This window comes from Rhinatrema bivittatum, chromosome 7, assembly GCF_901001135.1.
Source record: "Rhinatrema bivittatum chromosome 7, aRhiBiv1.1, whole genome shotgun sequence".
Taxonomy (NCBI): Eukaryota; Metazoa; Chordata; class Amphibia; order Gymnophiona; family Rhinatrematidae; genus Rhinatrema; species Rhinatrema bivittatum.
Genome location: NC_042621.1, coordinates 223,250,763 through 223,277,127, shown reverse-complemented (window position 1 = coordinate 223,277,127; position 26,365 = coordinate 223,250,763). Strand labels below are relative to the sequence as shown.

Here is a 26,365-nt window from a genome sequence, read left to right as displayed (position 1 = left end):
TCTGCTGAAGTTTAGAAAAATGGTTAAAATGATATTTTCCAGGAGGTTTTACTTAAGGCAATATTTCTTTATAGTACTTTGCTAAAAGCAGTCTATAATAAGGCTATGCACTTGTTAAATAATGCAGAAGGGCAATGAGGTTCTCTTTTTAGTATATGTTAGCTTTTATTTTATTTTATTTTACTGTTTTTAGCATAGTTTTAATATCACTGTTATTTTTTTTATCTTGTAATTTTATATTGTATTTTATGTTTTGTAGTTTACATGACTTTTATTAATTGCATTTTATCTGTTTTATGGATCTTTGTATTAATAATTATACATGTTTTTTGTAAACCACTTAGGATTGCAGATTGGTGGTATATAAATTTAATGTATATGAATGTACTCAGTGTATAAAGCTGAAAAGCACACCAACATGATTCACATAAATATATAGATTTAAAGAAGGAAAAGACTTTAGATGCCAAATTTCAAGCCAGAAAAGCTTTCAAGATAGATTTAAAATGCACCATCATCAGTCAAAAAACCCTCCTTTTTTAATGTGTGACACATTTTAAAAACATTTTGCTTTTATATATCTTACTTTATATGTGAATGAGTGTCTGTAAAATGGAGTCTAAATGTCCCAACAAAATGTGAAGATAAAAATCAACTTAGCTTGAAAATGTAATTTGAAAAATAAGTGTGCTCCCAATCATTTATTCCCATTTCTGTTCCAATGCTGTCAGCATTCTGCTGGTATAGCCTGTGTCAAGGAAATCAAATTTAGCAAGAAAAATAGAGAAAATGTTAAGTTTTGAAAATATATGCACTTTCCATCTAATTGCCTCTAAAACAACAAAAAAGCAGTGTTAGAAAAACTTCATGATGTACTATTCTTAAAATGAACAACTGCGTACAGCACAAAAAATAAGCACAAGCAAAAACCTCACTCTTCAAATTAGCTTCTTTGAGAATGAGAGGTTCAAAAAAAATCAGCTTCAGCCCCAAGGCCTTTGGGCAACATTCTTCAAATTAATATTTTTTTTCCCCAAGGAACACCCTTTTGCAAGCCTGTATGGTAGCTTCTACAGCTTGGAGGAAGCCCAGGCCCAGCAACAGACCCTCAAACTGATGGGTTTGGTGGGTGCTTACCCAAGTTCAGTTTGCTATACTTGTTTTCTGGTGTGTATACTTTACTGGCTGACTTGGTGTCTTGGGTGCTCCAGAGAAAGCTGGATAGCTGATAGTGTAGCTGTTGATGAGTAGTATGGTGCATGGTACGGTGTGGGTGCAAGATAACAGGGCACTGGGTAGCTTGCTCTGGTGAGATCCATGGGAGGGTAAGATTGCAAGTAGGGAGACCATGGGTAGGTCGTGGGGATTGGCCCCCTTTGGTGTATATTATTCCCATGGGGATTACAGAGGCTAGGACTTCATGCTAGACTTTCCAACTCAGAGTTTGTAGTACCCACAATCCCTTGGTCAGCCCTCTTTCATGTGGTAGAGGTTGGGGACCTCATATTTAGTGTCCACCATGAGTGTACCTGTCCTTGGGGCATCAGAGTCTGCTCAGTCTTTAAGTAATGACTATGTGGCAGATTTCCAGTCCTTCCATTCTGCTGCGATTGCAGCTGACAACTTGGGAGCTCCATCCTGAGCCTTGCCATGAACTAGGTTGTACGGTCTTTCATCAGCCATTTTGAATTATTAGCAGGTGTTTCTTTCCTAGTAATCCAACTGTGATAGAATACATGACAGCCTCAGACTGCCTTAAGGGACAGGCTCCAGCTATCTGGCCTGGTCCACCTTAAGACAGACAGGAAGGGGATCCTCCGGTGGCGGTGTATCCCTGAGGTAGGGGATAAGAGGTGAAGCCCTGAGAGAGAGAGAAGGAGGCCCCAGGAAGAAGAAGGAAGCTGTAATTAAGTGCTGTGTCTGTTCTGGAAGTTTTTCTTTTGCCTGTTAGTCTGCTGAGGTAAGCAGCCATTTTCTTCTGTTTTGTTATATAAATCTGTAAATAAACCAGTGAAAAGCAGCCAGAGTCCAACGTGGTCTGTTCTCTGGCCTACCTCAGTCCCAGGCCGCTCCAAGGGCCTCCCACCAACTTCTGATCACCAATTGTTATACATTTGGGTTCTTCTTTATTTCCTACTCCTAAGACTGTGGGCATAGTGGTATCATGTAAAAAAAGGAGGGTTCACGCAGGAAGGGTCCAACACACTTTATTTTGTGTAACAACGGTAGTGTGGCAAGCAAAGTCTGCTTATTCATGGTTTCTTGGTCTCCCTATTCCCCAGAGGTGTTTTAGTTCAGTTTGCTACACCGCTGTAGCCCTGGGGATGCCTGCTCAGTTGAGACAACGGCACACTGGCTGACCTCTAGCAGTGCTTAGTCTAAGGATTGGGAACTGGCAGGCATGATCGGATACCACCAGCCCTACCTGGGTATATCTGCCATTCCTGGTCCTATTACTAGCTGGGCCTTCCACTCTCTTCACTAGTGTGTTCCACACCTGACCTCCCCCCAGCATGGGTGTCCCTATCTAGATGCAGGGACCTCTTCTCTAAAGAGTCTCCACCACCTTTCTGCAGAGCTTCAGGCTTTCCTTCCTCTAACTAAAATTAACAGTTCCTAACTGTCTCTAAATACACAATAAACTAACAATACAACAACCTTAATGATTATACTCACAGATCTATGTCTGTCCTCATGAAATTCCCTGATGTCTACACCCTCCCAGCAGGCCCTCCTCTCCTGCCATTGACTGTCTCTCCTGTCCTGTATCTGCATGCATCCTCAGGCAGGGAGCTAAAGGGCAGACCAAAGCAGCTAGGTGTCCTGCCCTGTGCTTGCAGCATGGGAATCAACAGGAAGTGGGGGAGGGGTAAAACAGCACGGCAGCTGCAGTAGCTGCAGAGTGGCGGAGGCACACGTGCTACTGCCCAGGTTACTATTACATGATGTCAGTGCCAAATGAAGGGAAGATAACTTGATTGAAGCAATTTGCTTACCTAATTGAAATGTAATTTTCATTTCAGAAGCAGTGAAGAAATGTACCTGCCCGGGACTTGGGCTCATTTACACCCTGCTGTCTAGTGGCTTTTTCTCAGTGTCTTCGTTATTAGTCAAAAAAATAGAAGATATCCATTCAGTAGAAATCAGTGCAATCCGCTGCATCTTCCAATTGCTATTTGTGCTTCCTGCATTAATATACTGCAAGTAAGTAATATGCAAAGTAAGTACTCAGCTTTTTAAGTTAAAGTGTTAAATATAGGCCGGGAGGGGGTGTGGGGAAGGATGTTGTAAATACCCAGAACCAGGGAAGTGTGGGCACAAGGTGCAGTGGGAGCTCTCTATCTACTTTTCTACTAATGAAGGCTGTTGCTTTAAAGGCAGATGCATGGAAACATTTGTTATCCCAGGACAAGCAGGATGCTAGTCCTCACATTTGGGTGACATCGGTAATGGAGCCCTATGACGGAAAACTTTCTGTCAAAGTTTCTAAAAGCTTTGACTGACACTGGCACACTGAGTGCACTGAGCATGCTCAGCATGCTATGATCCCTGCGTCCACAGGGGTCTCCCTTCAATCTTCTTTTTTCCATTCTGCTGTAAGCATAGCAGTTGGAGCTCTGTGAGAAATTCTAACACTTTTTTCCTCATAAAAGATTTACATTTTTACTTCACAAACACCTTTCCCTGCACGGGTCTCCCTCCGCGTTGGTTTAATTCGACGTTCGGTGAGTACTATGCCATATTTTTTCGGTCGGTTCCTGTCACCTTTCTGGCTGCCAACCGACTGCGGCCTTCCCTCTCCTTATTTTTCAGTTAGTCACACATAGCCTGCAGTGTCCCTCTGTGATACTCTGCTTGGCTATTAGCGCTAGTGGGACAGGGACTTCCACGGTTACCGGTGCCGCCAGGGCCCCTGTAGATTCAGGTCCTTTACTTTCCTCAGTACCTTCGCGCAGTAATACCCCATCGCTACGGTCTGTACCCCCTTCAGGCCATCCTGTGGTTTCAGATGCCACAGGTACCCCTCCCCCTGTGGTACCCTGATGCCATCCTCCCTACATCATTCTGTCAATGCCATCTATGTTTATACATGGCACTGATTTATTTCCTTAGCTTTTATCAGTGCTAGCGTTGCCAGAATGGATGCCATCGACGAACACTTTGTCTCATCGCTGCCATCCATAATCGGGTCGATGCCACCGCTACCCGGGGCACTTCCATTGCTGTTGGGGGTCATTTCTATCGATGCCATCCTTCTATTATGGATGCCATTAATACCAGGCTGCTTTTCCATCGATAGCCATCGATACCAGGCTGTTTTCCATCGATGCCAGGCTATTTTCCATGCATGGCATTGATGCCAGGCTGTTTCCCATCGATGCCATGCATGGAAACAGCCTGGCATCGATGCCAGGCTGTTTTCCATCGATGCCAGGCTGTTTTCCATGCATGGCATCGATGCCAGGCTGTTTTCCATCGATGCCAGGCTGTTTTCCATGCATGGCATCGATGCCAGGCTGTTTTCCATGCATGGCATCGATGCCAATGCCATTTCCATGCATAGCATCCATGTCAACATTGATTCCATCAGTGTTCATGTCTGTGGCATAAATGCCATGGGCGTCATTGTTGCCCGAGTCGATCCAATCAATACCGTCGATGCCCGTGGCCATACCGCAGATTTTGTCGGCGCCCGCCTCCATACATCAATGATCTCGACACCCACGTCATTCCCATCGGCATCTTCTACGTTTTTATGGATGCGGTCATTGACTCCGTCAATGCCCATATCATTTTTTCCGAAACCATTGATGTTTTCGATTACCGTCAATGTCGACATAACACCGCCACACAATGCCCTCCCCTGAACACAGTGCTCCTTCCCTGTACGTACCAGGATCAGTCCAGACTGCTGGGTTATGCCTCCCGTCCTGCAGATGGAGTCAGAGAGAAACTGAAAAGGCACCACCTATATACCCTGGTGCGCCCCCCTGCGATCCTTCAGTATATCTCTGACTCCAGCAGATGAGAGAGCATAACCTGTGGTCCTGATCTACTGAAAAAAAAAAAAAAAAAGAAAGCACAGAAAGTTTATTGAGAGGAGTGAGGTGCTTCACTATTTCAGGTTTGATTTAAGTCATCTAAGAGGCAACTGTGACTAGAACTCGAGAAAAGTTGAAGTGAGGAGCCATAGCAGGCAAGGCAGGGCTCTGCCCTGAAGCCTTTTTCCAGAGTACATTTTGCCTAGCCCAGGGAGAGGAGGGGGAGTATTCATCGGTGGGCCGGTCACTTTCCCCATCCGCCTCCAGAGAAGCCCATCCCTCGGAGAAAGTTGGCAGAAGGAGTTTTCTCCTTTTTGCAGGCTCCAAGCGTTTTCAAAGTTTGTAAAAAAAAAAAAAAAAAAAAAAGAAGTGCTGCATTGCTAGCTGCCGCGGAAAGCGCTGTTGATTTAAAAAACAAAAAACGAGGTGTTTTTACTAATTCCCTGCCTGCTGTACTCTCTGGGTCTCCAGAGGGGGTGGCCTGCCACCCGTCTCTGTTTCGCGCCGTTTCGCGCTCATTTCGCTTCAGGGCAATGCCCAGGGGACTCGTATGTGTCGCGTGCGGGGAGTCGGGGCTCCGGCTCTCGCGCGAAGGCCTCTCTTCCCGGTGCATTCCCGGGGATGAGGGGCCTTTACGGAGAGCAGCCCCGACCGAGAAGTCACTCCCTTCGCGGCTGATCTCCTCGGGTGGCATCGCGGGAGCGTTCCCGAGTGCGGAGGCGGCGGCCATTTTGGATCGCGCGGCGGCCATTTTAAATTGACCCGGTCGTGAAATGGAGCTGTCAGAGGAGGATGAGGATGATGATCCCCTCTCCCCGCCGGACTTAAGTCCTCCCAGGGGACGCGATTCATCTGGGCATACTAAGGGGGATACTCGGAAGAGGCCACACCCCTTCTCGTCTCAATTTGTGCTTTTGCTGCACAAAGCTTACCTGGAGGCAGAAGCAGATTGGGAGCAGGGGGCTTCGGCTCCAAATAAGCGGGGGAAAATTTCTATAAGTCCTGAGGGACTAGGTTTAGGAAATTCTGCTCCTTCCCCAGCTCCTAAGCCACCGCAGCATAATCCGGTGGATCCTGCCCCTCAAGATCCCCCTACTCCTGATTCAGAGGCAGACATGGGGAGCATGGATCTCGTAGAGGGCGATGATCCGCTCGTCCTCAGATTGTTCCATAAGGAGGAGTTGGACCCCTTGATTTTGCATGTTCTTCAAGAACTGGGGATCCCAGTCCCACAGATTGATTCAAATTCTTTACCAGGCAACTTGGAGTTGATGGGGCTTCGCGCGCCATCCCATGCATTTCCTTATCATAACAAACTTTCCCAGATCATGTCCCGAGAATGGGATGCTCCGGAGGCTACCTTGAGAGTTGGCTGGGCTATGGATAAGCTGTACCCGCTTCCTCTTGAGGCTTTGGAATTGCTTAATGTGCCTAAGGTGGATTCGGCGGTCACGGCCATCGCTAAACATACCATAATCCCAGTTACAGGTGGCACAGCCCTTAAGGATCCCCAAGATAGAAAATTGGAAGTGTTGCTGAAGTGAATCTTTGAAGTGTCAGTCCTAGGGGTGCGAGCAGCGGTTTGTAGTTGCATGGTACAAAGGGCTACCCTCCACTGGGTGCAGCAAATGTTAACGTCTCAAGATTTGCCTCCAGGGGAAACAGAGCAGGCGAACCGAATGGAATCTGCGGTGGCCTATGCGGCGGACGCCCTATATGATCTTCTCCGTACTTCAGCCCGCTCCATGGTGTCAGCAGTCTCCGCGCGCCGACTCCTCTGGCTGCGCCATTGGGCGGCGGACTCATCCTCCAAAGTGCAACTTGGTTCCTTCCCTTTCCGGGGTAAGTTGTTATTTGGGGATGAGTTGGAGCAGCTAATTAAGTCCTTGGGAGAGAACAAGGTCTTCAATTTACCGGAAGACAGGCCGAAATCATTTCGTTCCTCGGGATCTTTTCGTGGTCGTTTTCGCGGACAGCGCCGGTATCGCTCCGGGAGAGGTTCCTCCTCATTTGCACCGCGGCAACCACCAGCACGCTCTCAAGGATGGTCTCCTTCCTTTCGTGGCCAGCGGCAATCGCACGCGGGGGCGAGCCATGCCTTCACCAATAATAAGACGCCACAATGAGGGGACGCCAGTCCATCCCTCCATTCCGGAAGTGGGGGGTCGTTTATTTCACTTTCGGGAGGAATGGGCCAGAATAACCTCAGATCAGTGGGTCCTCGACATTATAAACCGCGGCTACGCTTTGGATTTTGCACGACCCCTGCGTGATTTCTTCCTAGACTCCCCCTGTGGGTCGCGAGAAAAGCAAGAGGCTATTTCGCAAACGCTAGCGCGGTTACAGGCTCTGGGGGCTATAGTTCCCGTACCTGTGGCCGAGCAAGGCACGGGTCGCTACTCCATCTATTTCATCGTCCCAAAGAAGGAAGTAACATTCCGTCCCATCCTCGATCTAAAACAGGTCAACAGAGCTCTAAGAATCCCGCATTTCCGAATGGAGACTCTCCGTTCCATCATTGCGGCGGTCCACAAAGGCGAATTTTTGGCTTCTTTGGATCTCACGGAGGCTTACCTGCACATCGGAATATAGGAATGTCATCAGAGGTTCTTAAGGTTCATGGTACTGGGAGCCCATTACCAGTTTTGTGCTCTCCCCTTTGGTCTCGCAACAGCCCCGAGGGTCTTCACCAAAGTAATGGTAGTCGTCGCCGCAAGTCTCCGAAGAGAAGGAGTGCTCGTCCATCCTTACTTGGACGACTGGCTCATTCGGGCAAAATCAAGACGGCTTTGCGAGAAGGCAGTACGCACAGTCATTTCCCGTCTGAGCTCCCTAGGTTGGGTCGTCAACTACTCCAAGAGCCAGCTGATACCCTGCCAGACCCTAGAGTTTCTAGGGGCCTTGTTCAATACGGAGTGGGGCAAGGTTTCCCTGCCACAGGCGCGAATGGAGCGGCTGATGGCGCACGTTCGTCGTCTTCTAGCTCTGTCGCTGCCGGTGGTATGGGATTATTTACATGTTCTTGGATATATGGCGTCCACCCTAGAGTTGGTGCCTTGGGCCTTTGCGCATATGCGACCATTACAGAGAGCGCTATTATCTCGATGGGACCCCAAGTCGGAAGAATTCCGGGTGCCGTTACCACTTCTGGACCCGGCAAGGGCCAGTCTGCAATGGTGGTTGCAGCCGACCCATTTGCTCCAGGGAGTTGATTTGGAACCTCCGAAATGGATCAGTGTCACAACGGACGCCAGCCTGTCGGGTTGGGGGGCGGTCTGTCAATCTCAATCCGCACAGGAGCGTTGGACGGCTATGCAGTCCAAGTGGTCCATCAACCGTCTGGAGACAAGGGCAGTCCGCTTGGCGCTGCGGTGGTTTCTTTCTCTGATCCGACATCAAGCAGTCCGAGTCCTGTCAGACAATGCAACGACTGTGGCATATATAAATCGCCAAGGAGGAACCAGGAGTTACCTGGTTGCGTCCAAGGCGAGCAAGTTAATGGATTGGGCAGAGACGCATCTGTCTCGCTTAGCGGCATCACACATTGCCGGCGTCGATAACATCCAGGCGGACTATCTCAGCCGGCAGCAGTTGGATCCGGGGGAGTGGGAACTGTCACAAGAGGCACTCAAACTCATCGTTCAAAGATGGGGAATGCCCCACGTAGACCTCATGGCGACGCGCCTAAATGCAAAGGCGGCGTGTTTCTTCAGCCGCAGACGAGAGCACGGCTCGGAAGGTGTGGACGCATTGGTTCTTCCATGGCCCGAACATGTTCTCCTGTACGTGTTCCCTCCGTGGCCACTGATAGGCAAAGTGTTGCGTCGGATAGAATCCCATGTGGGTCCGGTTGTTCTCGTAGCGCCGGACTGGGCCAGGAGGCCGTGGTTTGCCGATCTGATCAATCTGGCGGTGGACGGTCCCGTGCTCTCCGTCACCTTCCCTGCCTATTGCGGCAGGGTCCAGTGTTTTTCGACCAGGCCGATCGCTTTTGTCTAGCGGCTTGGCTTTTGAGAGGCGTCAATTGAGGAAGAAGGGATATTCTGATTCGGTCATTACTACTCTTCTTCAAGCTCGTAAGCCGTCTACTTCGGTTACCTACGTGCGGGTTTGGAAGGTGTTCGACTCTTGGTGTCGTGGTTCCTCCATGTCCCCAAGACAAGCTATGGTGTCGCAGGTCCTCCAGTTCCTGCAGGAGGGCCTAAAGAAGGGCTTATCCTATAATTCCCTTAGAGTGCAGGTGGCGGCCTTAGGCTGTTTTCGCGGTAAAATTGACGGCGTTTCCATAGCCATGCACCCCGATGTAGCCAGATTTTTGAAGGGGGTCAAGCATTTGCGCCCGCCGGTATGACCTATCTGTCCCGCTTGGAGTCTAAATTTAGTTCTTCGTGGCCTTAGTTCTTCTCCTTTTGAGCCTCTGAAGCGGGCCACACTCAAAGATCTCACTTTCAAGACAGTTTTCTTGGTGGCTATTTGTTCGGCGAGGCGCATTTCAGAGCTCCAAGCGCTGTCATGCAGAGAGCCTTTCCTTCGCATTTCGGATTCGGGTGTTTCACTTCGAACGGTCCTTTCCTTCTTGCCTAAGGTGGTTACGTCTTTTCATGTGAATCAGACGGTAGAACTCCCAGCCTTTTCGGCGAAAGACAGTGAGGCTTCGGACCTTAGGAGGTTGGATGTTCGACGGGCATTGTTGAGATACTTAGAAGTTACCAATCCTTTTCGCTTGTCTGATCATCTTTTCATTTTATGGAGTGGCCCTAAGAAGGGGTCCAAAGCTTCTAAGACGACTATAGCCCGCTGGCTGAAGGATGCTATTGCTTCAACTTACATTTGTAGGGGACGTGCCGTTCCGGAAGATCTTAAGGCTCATTCTCTGCGTTTCCAGGCGGCGTCTTGGGTGGAGAGTGCCTTTGTTTCCCCTCAGGAAATTTGCCGGGCGGAGACTTGGAAATCCTTGCACACTTTTGCTAGACATTACCGTTTGGATGTACAGGATCCGACGGTATCTTCGTTTGGCAGCGGTGTGCTTCGAGCGGGACTGTCAAGGTCCCACCCCTTTTAGGGCAGCTTGGGTACTTCCCAGCAGTCTGGACTGATCCTGGTACGTACAGGGAAAGGAAAATTAGGCCTTACCTGATAATTTTCGTTCCTGTAGTACCAAGGATCAGTCCAGACGCCTGCCCAGGTCAGTAACAGTCCCGACACTCTATTCTTGTATTTCAGAATTCCTGTATGGAATGTTTGCACAACCTTTATATCGTTTCATTCAGCGGCATTTTCAGCCGGGGTTTTTACCTCGTTTTTCAAAGGGTTCATTGTTTCACTTGTTCTAGTCACAGGTTCTTGCCTCGGATTTCTTCTATCATTCTGCTTTGTTATCGATTATACTGAAGGATTGCAGGGGGGCGAACCAGGGTATATAGGTGGTGCCTTTTCAGTTTCTCTCTGACTCCATCTGCTGGACGGGAGGCATAACCCAGCAGTCTGGACTGATCCTTGGTACTACAGGAACGAAAATTATCAGGTAAGGTCTAATTTTCCTATGCTTTGGGTCCTTATTAAAGCCCCATATCAGGAGCAGAGCAGGCATGCTGACAGCCATCATCGATCGCCATCCAGGACAGTGAGGGCTTCCATCTTGGCGCTGGGGAATGACCAGGTCGAGCACCGTGGCATTCATCGTCACCGACAAGATGACCGTCTGCCACCGACGCCATTCAACGCATTGCGGCTATTCTTCTCGATGCTGGCCGATGTTCGGGCCCAGCAACATCACCACTGCCAACGGCACTGCTCCGCACAGTTTTGCCAGTCCTTCCTGCTCCAGAAACACCGGATCGAGGTCCGCAGAATTCTGCACTGGCGTCAAGAGACATCGAGCCGCTGCGACAATGGTTGGGTTCATGAGTTCGTCAATCGGCTCCCCTGTTCCCAGGCGTACCCCACCGACATCGGTGCAGGGTTCTGGCCCTCCGCTCATTACGGTCTAAGCGCCAGCTACGCCCAGCCTTGTCTCCTCTATACCTGCGCCACCATACCAGGTATCAGAGTTCAGACGGACGGTAACGTCCACAGGCTAGAGGACTCCGGAAATCCACGGAGCCAGCAATCTTCACCGGATCATCCTTTGGCGGTTCACGTTGGATAAGTACTCGCTTCTGCGGCATTCCCATTGAAATGTGTTCTCTAATTCTGGCCACATGCTTAGAAAAGTTCTAGGTCATGTACTTTCCAAGAACTGTATTAGTGTCACATATCGCTATGCCAGCTATGTCAGCCACAATACCAGGAGAACCTCTCTTTCTTTTCTTTGGGTTTGCATCAGTGCTTCCTCCCTTTTTCAGCAATGTGGCTCTGCACTGATTAAGGCTCTAACTTTTGGTTCCTGTTTCAGTACCAAAGTTCCAGGTGCATTTACTGTTCTGCTAAACACGAGATCCAGTACATGCTGCCTCATCTACAAGTCCACCTCGAAGCCTGATATGGGTCTCGATGTCTCCTTGTACAGCACTCAGAAATGTGGGTTAGACTTTACTGCTCTCACTCCCGTGGGAGGATACCTGATATCCACATTACATCAACCCCTCCAGTTGGACACCTCCCGGTTTTCCAACTAGCCGGATATCAGAGCAGGTTCCCGGTACACTCCCCTACACGCTTCAAAGCGCAGAGGGGGGAAGAGGGGGGTTGGGGAGTTTTAATTACATTATTCTTCTTTCAACAGAAAGTAGTTACTCTCTGCCCATCCTGGACCTCAGAAATACCAACTTTCTTCAGAAGGCACAGGTAAAATGGTATCTCTCGTTACCATGTTTCCAAAACACAGTAAGTACATTATCTCTATTCTTTCTATGTGCCTCATGGTGAGTCAACAATCTTACAATTCCAAGCTCTGCCGGTGGCACCAGCTTTGCAACTGAGGTATTTCATTGACTCAATATCGGTGACTGCTGTTTCTCTATGGAGTCCAACATCATTCACGCTTTCCTTGCATGGACAGCTGCATAACCTAGTCTATTCCTGCTCATGCTCGCATTTACTTTAAGTTGAAAGTTTGACCACAAATCTTCTCAACCCAATATGCGTCTATTCCGCTCCAAGCAGTTACGCATAAACTTCCTGGATCTTGTACCATGAGTTATACCCTTATGCCTTCTAATACTGCCTCTGCAACAATTCTTTGTGCATACAGACAGATAGCATAGGGACAATGTGCTTTCCAACATACAAGCATACACAACATCCTAGCTGCTCTGCAATGAAGCTGCACAGCTTTATCCTTAGCCCTTGCTCACTTTATGCATCCTCGGGCCACTGTTCTCAGACACTTACTGAACGCACTAACAGACCTTCTCCAGATAGGTCCATCCTCTTGAATGGTCTTGGACATGTGTAGCGAGAGAACTCTTCTAGAGCGGAGGTCAACCAAACTTGCCCTCTGCTTCCGAATCGAACCATACGGTGCTTAGATTCTACTACCTACACATGGTTCCACTGCATTCACATTTACGCCTTTCTTCCATCAAGGGCCTCCTAAATGTGTCTCTTCCGCTACCTCTCATAAACAACACTCTTATCATGCTGAACCGGGACAGAGTTCACTGTTCCTCAGGCCCTCGTCCTGCCCGAGACCATTATGCTTCCCATACTTCATAGCCAAAACTCTCATGAACCTACAACAGGTCAGAGGAACAATAGTCCTCTTAGCCCTATATGGGCTTCGACAAGTATGGTTTCCCATATTCCTCGACCTCTCGATCAGAGACCAATTCGCCTGGGCACATCGCCCACTCTCGTAACTTGGAATCAGGACAAGTTGCGTCATCCCAACCTAACAACTCTTGCCCTGACAGCTTGAATGTTGAAATTCTGCAACCACTTAATCTTTCAACACAAGTTTCTAAAGGTCTCGTAGCTTCATGAAAGCCTTCCACACGTAAACCTTACCACTTTTAATGGACTAGATTTACCAAGTGGTACACACAAACAGGTTTTCACCTTTTTTCTTGCCCCACTCCTTCTGTACTAGATTACTTATATCACCTTCGGATTATGGTCTCCAGACATCCTCTGTAAGAGTACACCTAAATGCCATAGCGGCATATCACAAGGAAATAGGGGATACGCCAATAACAGCGTGACCCCTAGTATGTCGGTTTATGAGAGGCTTACTTCACCTTAAGCCCCCCATTCGACCACTGGTCATTAAATGGGACCTAGTGTGATACATTCCTGCGACTAGAAATTTCTTATCTAACAAGTATTTTCTAGTAGCCATTCCATCGGCTATGAGGGTCAGTGAGTTGCAACCTCTCGTCACATACTCACCCTATATAAGGTTCCTGCATGACCCAGTAGTCCTTTGCACTCACTCCAAATTCCTACCAAAAGTAGTAACAAATTTTCACTTAATCAGTCAATAGTCTTGCCTACTTTCTTTTCAAGACCTCTCTCTCTAGCCAGGGAGAGAGAGTCTTATACACCTTAGACTGAAAATGTGCACTAGCTTTTTACCTGAACCGCACGGCAGTCCATAGGACATCCAACCAAACTCTCTCTCTTTCTTTTCACATAAAATGAACCAAGAGTCGCGGTAGTAAGGCGGACTCTCTCCGACTGACTAACAGTCTGTATCGAATTCTGTTATGAAAAAGCAAACGTTCCTCTCCAAGGGCGAGTAACAACACACGTAGTAATGGCTATGTCTACATCAGTAGTACACTATTGTTCAGTGCCCATTATTACCATATATAAAGCTGCAACGTGGAGTTCCCTTTACACCTTTGCAGCTCTTTATTGCTAGGGCAAAGAAAAAGGACAAGATTCGGCCTTTCGACAATCTGTCTTACAGAACTTGTTTCCAATATATTCCCAACTCCTTCTACATCCAACCTGCTGTGATCTTCGGCTGCTTCATTTTCACCAACAATTCTTCACTGTTGCTTCACTACCAAATGACTCAGCCTCTAGCTTGCTAATCACCCATATGTGAGGACTAGCATCCTGCTTGTCCTGGGATAAAGCAAAATTGCTTACCTTGTAATAGGTGTTATCCCAGGACAGCAGGATGTAGTCCTCACAGAACCCACCCGCCACCCCGCGGAGTTGGGTCCGATACGTTTTATTATTTTCTTTTATATTTTCGCTTACGCATAATGCTACAAACGAAACTGAAGGGAGACCCCTGTGGACGCAGGGATCATAGCATGCTGAGCATGCTCAGTGCACTCAGTGTGCCAGTGTCAGTCAAAGCTTTTAGAAACTTTGACAGAAAGTTTTCCGTCATAGGGCTCCATTACCGATGTCACCCATATGTGAGGACTACATCCTGCTGTCCTGGGATAACACCTATTACAAGGTAAGCAATTTTGCTTAACGTACTAAAAGAATCTTTATGTCTAGAATTTGCATCTTGCAGAGGATGAAATCAAATTTAATAAACCTAACACATCAAGCGATTATTGAAATGAGGCCATGTTGATTCTTTTTAACATCAATTTTTATTGCTTTTAATCATAACATCTAACATTTCAGTGTTTGTTATACATTCAGCCTTTTGTTTTTAGAAACTCATTACTCATTCCAGATTAACTTACTGCAGAGAAGAAGTAAAATTCCTTTACATGTTAATGTGTCACTTGTTGTCTAAGCCTAATATCAGCCAATATAGGTGTAAGATGTGTGGCCCTCGCTGCTGTGGTGAGGTTGGCTCAGCTTACAGGGTAGGTTCCATAGGCCTCACTGACAGCTGGCGGAGCTACGCAGGAAAGAGACTGGACTGGAGCTTCACCTGTTCCAAACCCTTTCCCCTTTGGTTGAGCCCTTGGGTTCTGGGGGCTAGCAGATCTTAGGCGAGAGTCTCTATGGAAATGGCATAGGTGTTTATCCACAGCCAGGCTAGGGTCAGAGGCAGGCGACAGACAAGAATGGTTAATGTCCAGGCAAAGGTTAGGGCCAGAAGTCAGTCCAAAGGGAGGTTGGGAGATGAGGAGCAGGGCAGGCAAGTAGACAGAAGGAACTAGATAAGACGAAAGCAGGGAAGGCGGGAGGGAAGAGGCAAGGCTGGGCTGGAGAGCGAGGCAGGAAGCAAGAACTCAGGAAGCAGCAACACACACTACACACAACCACGCAGGAGGCCGTTGTGAGGCAATGTAGGGATGTCCAAAGGGCCCTTTTTTAGGGCAATAGCTGGTGATGCTATCTAAGGGCACTGCAGCCTTTTCCCGCCATGGGCCCTTTAAATCAGCAGACGTCGGGCACATGCACACTTAAGGAGAAAGGTAAAGGCAGTGGTCCCGGTGGCATCCTGCCGTGCCCAAGAGCTCCGGCACGGTCCCGCCACAGAGGGGAGGCGCAGTGATTCATGGGGTCATGCTGGGGAATCGGCCTGTGTGGACGTCCCACTGGCAGTCAAACATAACAATAGGCTTCATTTGCCTAATGAATAAGTCTTAATAAACAAACATCTTCATTTTGGTAGGTTATATAACCATATGTTGATTTTGTATTGAGAAGAATGAATGCAACTTCTTATCTTTATTTTCAGAACTGGATTTTTGGGACCAAAAGGTCAGCGAGTTTTCCTTCTCTTCAGGGGATTACTTGGTTCCAGTGCAATGATTCTGCTCTATTACGCTGTCCAGTTGATACCACTGGCAGATGCTACTGTGATAACCTTCAGCAGCCCGGTGTTTACATCCATCTTTGCTTGCATATTTCTGAAGGAGTTCTGCACCATCTGGGATATTATTTTTATGATTTGTACGATTACGGGAGTGGTGCTTATTGCAAGACCACCATTTCTCTTTGGATCGCACCTTGAAGGCATCGAAGGAGACTATTCAAATCACCTCAAAGGAACAATAGTTGCTGTGACAAGTGCCATTGCTGCAGCATCAACCCTGGTTCTGCTAAGAAAGATGGGAAAGTCGGTACACTATATGTTGTCTATTTGGTATTATGCAGTTATTGGGCTGACTACATGTGTCATTGTACTTTTTGTGTTAGGTGAATGGCGTTTACCTTCTTGTGGACTAGATAGATGGCTTCTAATGTTTATAGCAGTGTTTGGTTTAGGAGGTCAGATTTTTCTGACCAAAGCTTTACAGATAGAAAAGGCTGGGCCTGTGGCAATAATGAGAACCATGGATGTGGTTTTTGCATTTATATTTCAGTTTCTTTTCCTTAGTCGTACTCCAACTTGGTGGTCAATGGGTGGGGCTCTCTGTGTAGTAGCCAGTACAGCTGGTGCAGTCATTCGCAAGTGGTATGCTGCATTGCAGTCTGCCAAGCAAGAAACATACACCGTAACAAAAACTGAAAGTAGCCATATCTACCTATCAGTCAGTATGAGTGCTCGTAGTTAAGTTGAAAATATTTTTTTTCATTTTCAGATGTTTAGTTCACTCAGTAAGCTGTATTTTGAAACTGTTGTTTTCTTATTTATTTACTGAATAATAAACGTTCCCAAGAATTCAGCTTTCTTTCATGGTGTTCATGCAAGGCAGCCCTGCTTATAGAACACTCAGTACTTCATTGAGAGGTTTTGCTGTTCTGTGGGTTTCTGGCTGCAGAAAGCTACGTGCCCCGTGCTCTTTACTGCAGAGATTCCATGCTGAATTCCTTCAAGAGACCACAGAAACTTGCAGAGGTTACTGCAGTTGGTCTCTTTCCATTACCTTGGAATATTTGCCATGTTTCCATATCCTGTAGTACCTCTTGGTCACCTGAGATATTTGACAGATGTGTAACTTTTTCTTTCTTTAGAAATCATTGTTATTCTTTGAAGTCTTGCTGGCTTTGGCTTTTGCACGTTATTTCTCAACTGGCTGAATATGTTTCTACAAACTCTAGTTTAATTTTTTGATAGCTTCATAAGAAATGAAAGGCAACATTCCTTCATCAGAACAACAGGAACACCCCCCCTCCCCCCCCCCCCCCGAAGGGAGCAAAATCAAAATGTTAAGCAGTATGGATTGTACTGAAAAAATTACAAAGAGGTTATGAATAAACATATCATGCCTACACACAATGTCCATATTACTGCCCTCATGCAGCCTGGCTACTCCAATACACTCAATAGGGAGACCAGCTTTTATCATATAACAGCATGTTTTGTTTAAGCATATAGGTAAGCTTCTCCACAAGAGCAATTTCATGAACCTGACTCTGCCAGCAACTCAAGGTAGGAGCCGATTTCCATGTTAGAGCTATCGTAAATCTCCCAACATGTATTAAATGGTCTGTCAGTCTCCTTTGCAGGGTAGTGAGGTTATGTTTCCCCCGTATCCCCAGCAGACAGAGCTCTGGTTTAATGGCTATCTCCTTTCCCAAGATAAGGCGACAAACTGCCATAACTGACCGCCAAAAAGCCATCATAAAGTCAAAGGACCACCAGTTGTGAATATAGGAGCCCTGGATAGCCACAACCACGCCAACACAATCCCATGGAGTCAGAAGAGAACTTGGCATAGAATAAAGGGTATCTGTATGCTTAGTGGAGACGTTTTACCATCATTTCCACACGGAAAGCACATAAAGAGATCTTGTGTGCTTTCTCCCAAATTCTTTTCCAATGTTGGCTTGTCATTTCCAACTGAAGATCTCAACCAAGATCTCAACCAATCAACCCCTCATCCAAGCGCACGAAAAAGCAGAGGAATTAGCCATCTTCTTCAGTAACAAAATAACCAACCTGCAATCACAGCTGAAACCTAATACCTTAGCGCCCTCCAGCGCATACCTCCACCCCTGCAAAGGCATTTCCATACAAGCCTTTGAACCGATAACAACTTCAGAGACCCAATCAGTATTGAAGAGAATGAAACCCTCCTCCCACCCATTCGACCTATTCCTTCCAAACTACTGCTACTAATACCATATACCATCTCTAAAGCCCTGACTGACATTATCAATTGTTCCTTGGCACAGGGAATCTATCCAGACGACCTGAAAATTGCCTCCATCAAACCACTCTTAAAAAAACCTAATTTAAATCCCAAAGACCCTTCCAACTTTCGCCCAATCTCCAACCTCCCTTTCATTGCTAAGGTAATGGAAAAATTAGTTAACGCCAGATTATCAGACAACCTCGAAGACCACAATTTATTATTCCCCACTCAATATGGTTTTCGAAAATCCCTAAGTACCGAATCACTTCTCATATCCTTAATAGATTACCTCATCGTGGGCCTCGATAAAGGTCATGCCTACCTACTGATACTCCTCGACCTATCGGCTGCCTTTGATACTGTTAATCACTCCCTCCTCCTAAATCAACTAGCGAACATTGGAATAACAGGCTCTGCTCTTGCCTGGTTCAAATCATTCCTAGGAAACAGAGGATACAAGGTCAAAATACACAACAAAGAATCTCAGTTTTATCCTTCCTCGCTAGGAGTTCCGCAGGGCTCCTCCCTTTCGCCCACGCTCTTTAATATTTACCTCCTCCCCCTATGTCAACTATTAACTAAACTGAATCTCAAATACTTTCTATACACGGATGACGTCCAGATCGCCATCCCCATCAAAGAATCCCTCACAAAAACTATTAAATTCTGGGGAAATTGCCTGCTACAAATAGACAACCTCCTCTCAAGCCTAAATCTAATCCTAAATTCTTCAAAAACTGAACTTCTTCTAATTTCCCCTGAAAACAGCAACTTCACCTCAAATCCACCAACTGGCTTTCAAACATCACAAGTAAGAGACCTAGGGGTTATCATTGATAATCGGCTTAATCTAAAATCTTTTATTAATCAAACTACCAAGGACTGCTTTCATAAACTTCACGTCTTAAAAAGAATTAAACCACTTTTTCACTTCCATGACTACAGAACTGTCTTGCAATCAATAATCTTCTCTAAGTTAGATTATTGCAATTCCATTCTATTAGGTCTCACGTCTTCTCACACGAAACCCCTCCAGATGGTTCAGAACACTGCGGCCAGAATTCTGACAAACACAAGAAAAAGAGACCACATATCTCCTATCCTCAAAGACTTGCACTGGTTGCCAGTTCACCACAGAATCTTATACAAATCCATTACCTCCATCTACAAAGCTATCCATCAACTCTCTCCGCTCAACCTTCAAATCCCATTTAAAAAATATACCTCCGCCAGACCAATCAGAGATTCCTACAGAGACTCACTACAGGTTCCTCCTCACAAAACCTTTCAGCACATAACTCTCAGAGACAGAGCATTCTCCACAGCAGGACCTACTCTGTGGAACTCCATCCCACCAGAACTGAGACAGGAACCCTGTCTCCCAACATTCAGGAAAAGACTTAAAACCTGGCTATTTATGAAAGCCTTTCCAGACACCAACTGAACCTTAATTCACCTAATCAACTCTGACCACCCAACAGGGTAATCAAGAACTTTGCCAGGTTTGGGCAGTTTTCATTTTATGTTAAATTACTATCACCTCTTCACCATTCCAAGTTGTATTACGTCCCTGTTATAGTGTAACTGCTACTTTTCCTGTTGCACCTGTTAATGTTATTATTATTTTCCCTTTCTGCACACCTTGTTAATTGTAAACCGGCATGATGCGATTCCATCGCGAATGCCGGTATAGAAAAAAACTCAAATAAAAATAAAATAAAATCTCTATTCCAGTGCTGTATTAAGCCATAGAAAAGAGATATACCCCTATGAGGTAAAGTATCCTGAATAAGGATATGCACTACAGTGTTGGGAACCAAAGGTTGCCACCCTTTATCTCTAAGACAGGTCAACAAGGCCACTAAATGTCAGTAGAAGACTCCCGAGTCATCCTCAACCCTAAATTCTTCCTTGAGATCCTGAACGAATTGGAGTTATGTACTGTCATCCTCCCATAATTGCCCCAGAAATTTTAAACCAAGCTTCCACCAACAGGCAGCATCTCTATGCATCATATTCGTTGCCAACCTGAGATTCCCATGCAAGGGAGTGAACGCAGACAGGCTACGTTAAGGCCATTCCAATGTTTTTAAATTTTTAGAGTGTAAGTAATGTAAGGACTAGCACCTCCAGCTTTTTTGGCACCCTTGAGCAAATCCGGCTGTAGGTGCAACATCCCCTGCTAGTTTACATTCAAGTGCATACCAGGTTACAGCATGGTCTCTATGAAGCCACACCATAGTCTCCACTAATCCGCAGGCCCAATGATGTCTCTGCAGATCTGGGAGGGCCATACCACCAGCCTCCTTGGGTCTCCAGAGCGTATGCAATTTAATGCGCACTGATCTCTGATATGAAATGAATCTTGACATAATCCCAGAAAGAACAGAGAAAAAGTCTCCAGGCAAATAACAGAGAATATGCTGAAAGAAGTACATTAACTGGGGCCAAGATATTCATTTTAAGAACATTGGTCCTACCAGCCCACAAGAGAATATAATCATAAGAACATAAGAATATGCCATACTGTGTCAGACCATGGATCCATCAAGTCCATCAAGCCATACTGGGTCAGACCAAGGGTCCATCAGGTCTAACAATCAAACCTGATTGTTTCCAACAGTGGCCAATCCAGGCCATAAGAACCTGGCAAGTACCCAAAAACTAAGTCTATTCCATGTTACCGTTGTTGCAGTTGGAGACTGCTGGCGAGATAGTGGACCCTTGGGCTGACCTACCTAGGGTGACAGGGTAGGCCAGGAGGCGGAGCTACAGGCAGGAGGTGTGCACCTGGGAACCAGGAACCCCCCGGGAGGAGCCCGTAGGGCACTGGGACCTCGGGACTAGGAACAGAGTCAGAAAGTCCAGGGGCTAGAGATAGGCTAGACCAGGACCAGAGCAAACAGGAAGGATAGTAAGTCCAAGGTACCCAGGAAGCAGGAGACCGGCTGTACAGGGCCGAGGGCCGGCTGAAGGCAGGGCAGCGGGCGGCAGCGGAGTCTGTAACAAACCGGGGCTGAAGCAGGCTGTAGGCTGAAGCGGCGTCGGTGGTGAACCGGAGGCTGAAGCAGTCAATGGAACAAGGTGCATCATCTTAGAGAAGCAGTCGACGGTAACCCAGATAACCGTCTGACCGTGAGACGGGGGCAAGTCCACCATGAAGTCTGTAGCTAGGTGGGTCCAGGGCTCTGTGGGGACAGGCAGAGGCTGCAGGAGACCGCACGGGGGTCCAGGACTGGGCTTCTGACGGGCACAGGTGGGACAGGAACCAACGTAAGTGCGCACATCTTGTCGGATGTTGGGCCACCAATAGAAGCGGTTAAGGAGTTCCAGGGTTCTTTCGCGTCCTGCGTGCCCTCCAGTGAGGGAGTCATGAGCCCAGCGTAGCGTCTTTAAATGGTCTCGTCGGGGAACCACGGTCCTGTCCTGAGAGAGGACTGTCAGGGCGGATAGGCGAACCTTACTCGGGTCGAGGATATACTGTGGAGGTTCTTGGTCTTCTTCGGAAAAGGAGGTCCGAGAGAGAGCATCCGCTCGGAGATTCTTGGCCGCCGGTCGGTATTGTAAAATGAAATCAAAGCGGCTGAAGAACAGGGCCCAGCGGGCCTGGCGGGGGTTTAGTCGTTGAGCCTGGGACAAAAACTCCAAGTTTTTGTGATCCGTATATACGGTGGTCGTGTGTTGGGCCCCCTCGAGCCATTGCCTCCATTCTTCAAAGGCGAGTTTAATCGCCAACAGCTCCTTGTCGCCGATGGAGTAATTGATCTCGGCGAGGGAGAACTTCCTGGAGAAGTAACAACATGGCAGGAGCTGTCCGGAATCGGAGTGTTGACTGAGGACTGCTCCGACGGCAATGCTGGAGGCGTCGACCTCGACGATGAAAGGTCTGGCAGGATCAGGATGACGGAGACAGGTGTCCGTGAGGAACGCCTCTTTTAAATCGGTGAAAGCTGCAACCGCAGCGTCAGGCCAATTCTTGGCGTCGGCTCCCTTGCAGGTCAGGGCAGTAAGGGGAGCGACCCGATGCGAGTACTGTGGAATAAAATGTCTATAAAAGTTAGCGAAGCCCAAGAATCTCTGAAGGGCCTTGAGACCCTTGGGTTGAGGCCACCTAGTTATGGCAGCTACTTTCTCGGGGTCCATACGGAATCCTGTGGAGGAGATGATATACCCGAGGAAGGGCAAGGCCTCAGCTTCGAAAACGCATTTTTCAAGCTTGGCGTACAGATGGTTGTCTCGGAGGGCCTGTAGGACTTGAGCGACGTGGCGACGGTGAGTCTTCAGATCCTTGGAGAAGATGAGCACGTCATCGAGATAGACAATGATATGGGAGTGGAGCATGTCGCGTAGGACCTCGTTCATGAGGTTCTGGAAGACAGCTGGGGCGTTGCAGAGTCCAAAGGGCATTACCAGGTACTCGTAATGCCCATCCCTGGTATTGAAGGCTGTCTTCCACTCATCCCCGGGGTGAATACAGACAAGGTTATAGGCCCCTCGGAGGTCTAGCTTGGTGAAGATGCGTGCTTCCTGAAGGCGGTCCAAAAGCTCAGGGATCAAAGGAAGCGGATACCGGTCCCGCATGGTGATGGCATTCAAGCCACGATAGTCTATACATGGACGGAGGGAGCCATCCTTTTTGGCCACAAAGAAGAAGCCGGCTCCGGCGGGCAAGCAAGAAGGACGAATGAAGCCCTTGGCAAGGTTCTCAGTCACATACTGAGACATAGCAGTAGTCTCAGGCAAAGACAAAGGGTACACCCGGCCACGGGGAGGTGTGGTGCCCGGCAACAAGTCAATTGGGCAATCAAAAGGCCGGTGTTGGGGGAAGTATTTCAGCCATTTCTTTGGAGAAGACGTCCGCGAAGCCTCAATGTGGCTCTGGCAGCAGAAGTGAGGAGCAGAGGTGCAAGGTTTTCAGAGGACATGGGAGACGTAGACAATGTTCAAAACAGAAGGGACTCCATCAGGTTAGCTGGAAGTTATCCCACTGAATAACAGGCGAATGCTGTTGCAACCAGGGTAGTCCCAAAACCAGGGGGTGCACAGCTCGCTTCATGACTAGCAGGGAGATCTCCTCCGAATGAAACAAGCCTGTCTGGAGAGTCAAGGGAGCTGTGGAGCAAGTGATGAGAACAGGGAGCAGGGTGCCCCAGATAGAGGAAATCCGCAGTGGAGGGACTTTCTGTAGCGTGGGGAGAGACAGCTGATTCATCAGGTCAGCCACGATAAAGTTCCCCTCAGCACCAGAGTCGATGAAGGCGCGGATCTGGAGCGCCCCACCGGGATATTTCAAAGTCACTGGCAAAGTGCATAGAGGAGCTGATCCTGTAGAGCCTAGGTGTAGCTCCTCGGTATAACCTAGGCACGGTTGTTTCCCGGACGTTCCGGGCAATTGGCGAGGAAGTGCCCCTTGCCTCCGCAGTAGAGACAGAGGCCCAGCGAGCGGCGCCTCCTTTCTTCGGGAGTCAGCGGAGATCTACCCAATTGCATGGGTTCTCCACTGCTGACTGAGGCCGGGAGAACCTTAGGAGCCGGGGTTCCGGAGGCAGTGGATGACTGAGGCGAGGCCTTACGGTAGGAGCGGGTCTCCTTGTCCCGCTGCTGAAGGCGACGATCCACCCTGCCAGCGATGTCAATTAAGTCATTTAAGTCCTCCGGGAGGTCCCGGCCTGCTAACTCATCCTTGACGCGACTAGCAAGCCCCTCCAGGAAGATTCCCCTAAGGCAGTCATCTCGCCAGCCGACTTCCATGGCCAGCGTGCGAAAGTCAATGGTATAATCGGCCACCGAGCGTGTCCCTTGCCTGAGGTGCAAGAGCTCCGAGGCCATGGTGGTCTGGCGTGTAGGATCATCAAAAGCGAGGCGGAAATTGAGGACAAATTCCTGCAGATTCTGTAGCAAGGGGTCCTGACACTCCCACATGGGTGAAGCCCAGTCAAGGGCCTTACCATCCAGTAGCGAGAAGATATACGCCACTTTAACTGCGTCTGAGGGAAACTGTGCTGGCAGGAGAGCAAAACGCACATAGCACTGATTTAGAAAACCACGGCAAGTCTTGATATCCCCGGCATACCGGGTCGGCATAGGTAACTGAGTCACTGAAGCTGAGCTGGGTGCTGGTGCTGGTGCTGGAGGAAGGGCTGGAGGCGGTGCTGGAGGGGGAGCCTCCATGCGAGAGACCAGCTGTTCCACGGTAGCAGCAAGTGAATCAAGACAGTGCTGTTGCTGCTGGAGGCGTTGGGCCATCCCGGGAATGGCCTGCAGGCTTGGGGCGTCCGCCGAGTCCATGGCCTTGCAAACTGTTGCAGTTGGAGACTGCTGGCGAGATAGTGGACCCTTGGGCTGACCTACCTAGGGTGACAGGGTAGGCCAGGAGGTGGAGCTACAGGCAGGAGGTGTGCACCCGGGAACCAGGAACCCCCCGGGAGGAGCCCGTAGGGCACTGGGACCTCGGGACTAGGAACAGAGTCAGAAAGTCCAGGGGCTAGAGATAGGCTAGACCGGGACCAGAGCAAACAGGAAGGATAGTAAGTCCAAGGTACCCGGGAAGCAGGAGACCGGCTGTACAGGTCCGAGGGCCGGCTGAAGGCAGGGCAGCGGGCGGCAGCGGAGTCTGTAGCAAACCGGGGCTGAAGCAGGCTGTAGGCTGAAGCGGCGTCGGTGGTGAACCGGAGGCTGAAGCAGGCTGTAGGCTGAAGCGGAGTCGGTAACAAACCGGAGGCTGAAGCAGGCTGTAGGCTGAAGCGAGTCGGTAACAAACCGGAGGCTGAAGCAGGCTGTAGGCTGAAGCGGAAGCAGGCCGGGGTCGGAGGCTGGCTGCAGACTGAAGCGGAGTCAGAGGCAAACCGGAGTCAGAGGCAGGCAGCAGGCTGAAGTGGAGTCAGAGGCAAACCGTGGTCAGAAGCAGGCAGCAGGCAGAAGCGGAGTCAGAGGCAAACCGGAGTCAGAGGCAGGCAGCAGGCTGAAGCGGAGTCAGAGGCAAACCGTGGTCAGAAGCAGGCAGCAGGCAGAAGCGGAGTCAGAGGCAAACCGGAGTCAGAGGCAGGGAGCAGGCTGAAGCGGAGTCAGAGGCAAACCGTGGTCAGAAGCAGGAAACGTGGAGATCACCAGGAACGCAACTAAGAACAACTATGGAGTTGTGAACCTCGTTGCAAGGCGATGAGAGAGAGTTATATCGGGGCCCGGGCATGACGTCAGCAGCACGGGCGGGGCCAGGCTTCTGGGGGTTGAGCGCTCAAGATGGGCGTCCTCGCGCGGGCGCAAGACTGACGAAAAGCAGGCATGTAATGGCGGCCGCCACGTGGAGTGAGAGAAGCCCCCGGGGTCCAGAGCAGGCGGAACGCGGCGATTCCTGAAACGGAGGTAGGCGGGTTTGAGCCCTGAGCGGGGGGAAGCAGTAGAGACCGCAACAACCGTTGCTAGTAATAGCAGTGGCTAATTTCTAAATCAACTTAATTAATAGCAGGTAATGGACTTCTCCAAGAACTTATCCAATCCTTTTTTAAACACAGCTATACTAACTGCACTAACCACATCCTCTGGCAACAAATTCCAGAGTTTAATTGTGCGTTGAGGGAAAAAGAACTTTCTCCGATTAGTTTTAAATGTGCCACATGCTAACTTCATGGAGTGCCCCCTAGTTCTTCTATTATCCGAAAGCGTAAATAACTGATTCACATCTACCTGTTCTAGACCTCTCTGATTTTAAACACCTCTATCTTATCCCCCCTCAGCCGTCTCTTCTCCAAGCTGAAAAGTCCTAACCTCTTTAGTCTTTCCTCATAGGGGAGCTGATACATTCCCCTTATCATTTTGGTAGCCCTTCTCTGTAGCTTCTCCATCGCAATTATATCTTTTTTGAGATGCAGCGACCAGAATTGTACACAGTATTCAAGGTGCGGTCTCACCATGGAGCGATACAGAGGCATTATGACATTTTTCGTTTTATTCACCATTCCCTTTCTAATAATTCCCAACATTCTGTTTGCTTTTTTGACTGCCACAGCACACTGAACCGACAACTTCAATGTGTTATCCACTATAACGCCTAGATCTCTTTCTTGGGTAGTAGCACCTAATATGGAACCTAACATTGTGTAACTATGGCACGGGTTATTTTTCCCTGTATGTATCACCTTGCACTTATCCACATTATATTTCATCTGACATTTTGATGCCCAATTTTCCAGTCTCACAAGGTCTTCCTGCAATTTATCACAATCTGCTTGTGATTTAACTATTCTGAGCAATTTTGTATCTTCTGCAAATTTGATTACCTCACTTGTCGTATTTCTTTCCAGATCATTTATAAATATATTGAAAAGTAAGGGTCCCAATACAGATCCCTGAGGCACTCCACTGCCCACTCCCTTCCACTGAGAAAATTGTCCATTTAATCCTACTCTCTGTTTCCTGTGTTTTAGCCAGTTTGTA

At 48.3% G+C, this 26,365-nt stretch overlaps 1 protein-coding gene across 3 annotated transcripts in view; it reads left to right on the top strand.

Moving 5' to 3' along the window:
* Nucleotides 1–16,519, top strand: part of LOC115095763 (solute carrier family 35 member G1-like) — a 67,291-nt gene extending 50,772 nt beyond the window's left edge. For 2 of the 3 annotated variants that reach the window (XM_029609880.1, XM_029609879.1), the window contains exons 2-3: nucleotides 3,024–3,204; nucleotides 15,589–16,519. In XM_029609880.1, the coding sequence (XP_029465740.1) occupies nucleotides 3,024–3,204; nucleotides 15,589–16,408 (1,001 nt within the window). In that variant the 3' untranslated portion in view covers nucleotides 16,409–16,519. The remainder of the gene's footprint in view (nucleotides 1–3,023; nucleotides 3,205–15,588) is intronic. The other variant, XM_029609881.1, reaches the window with a different exon arrangement.
* Nucleotides 16,520–26,365: the final 9,846 nt, after the last annotated feature.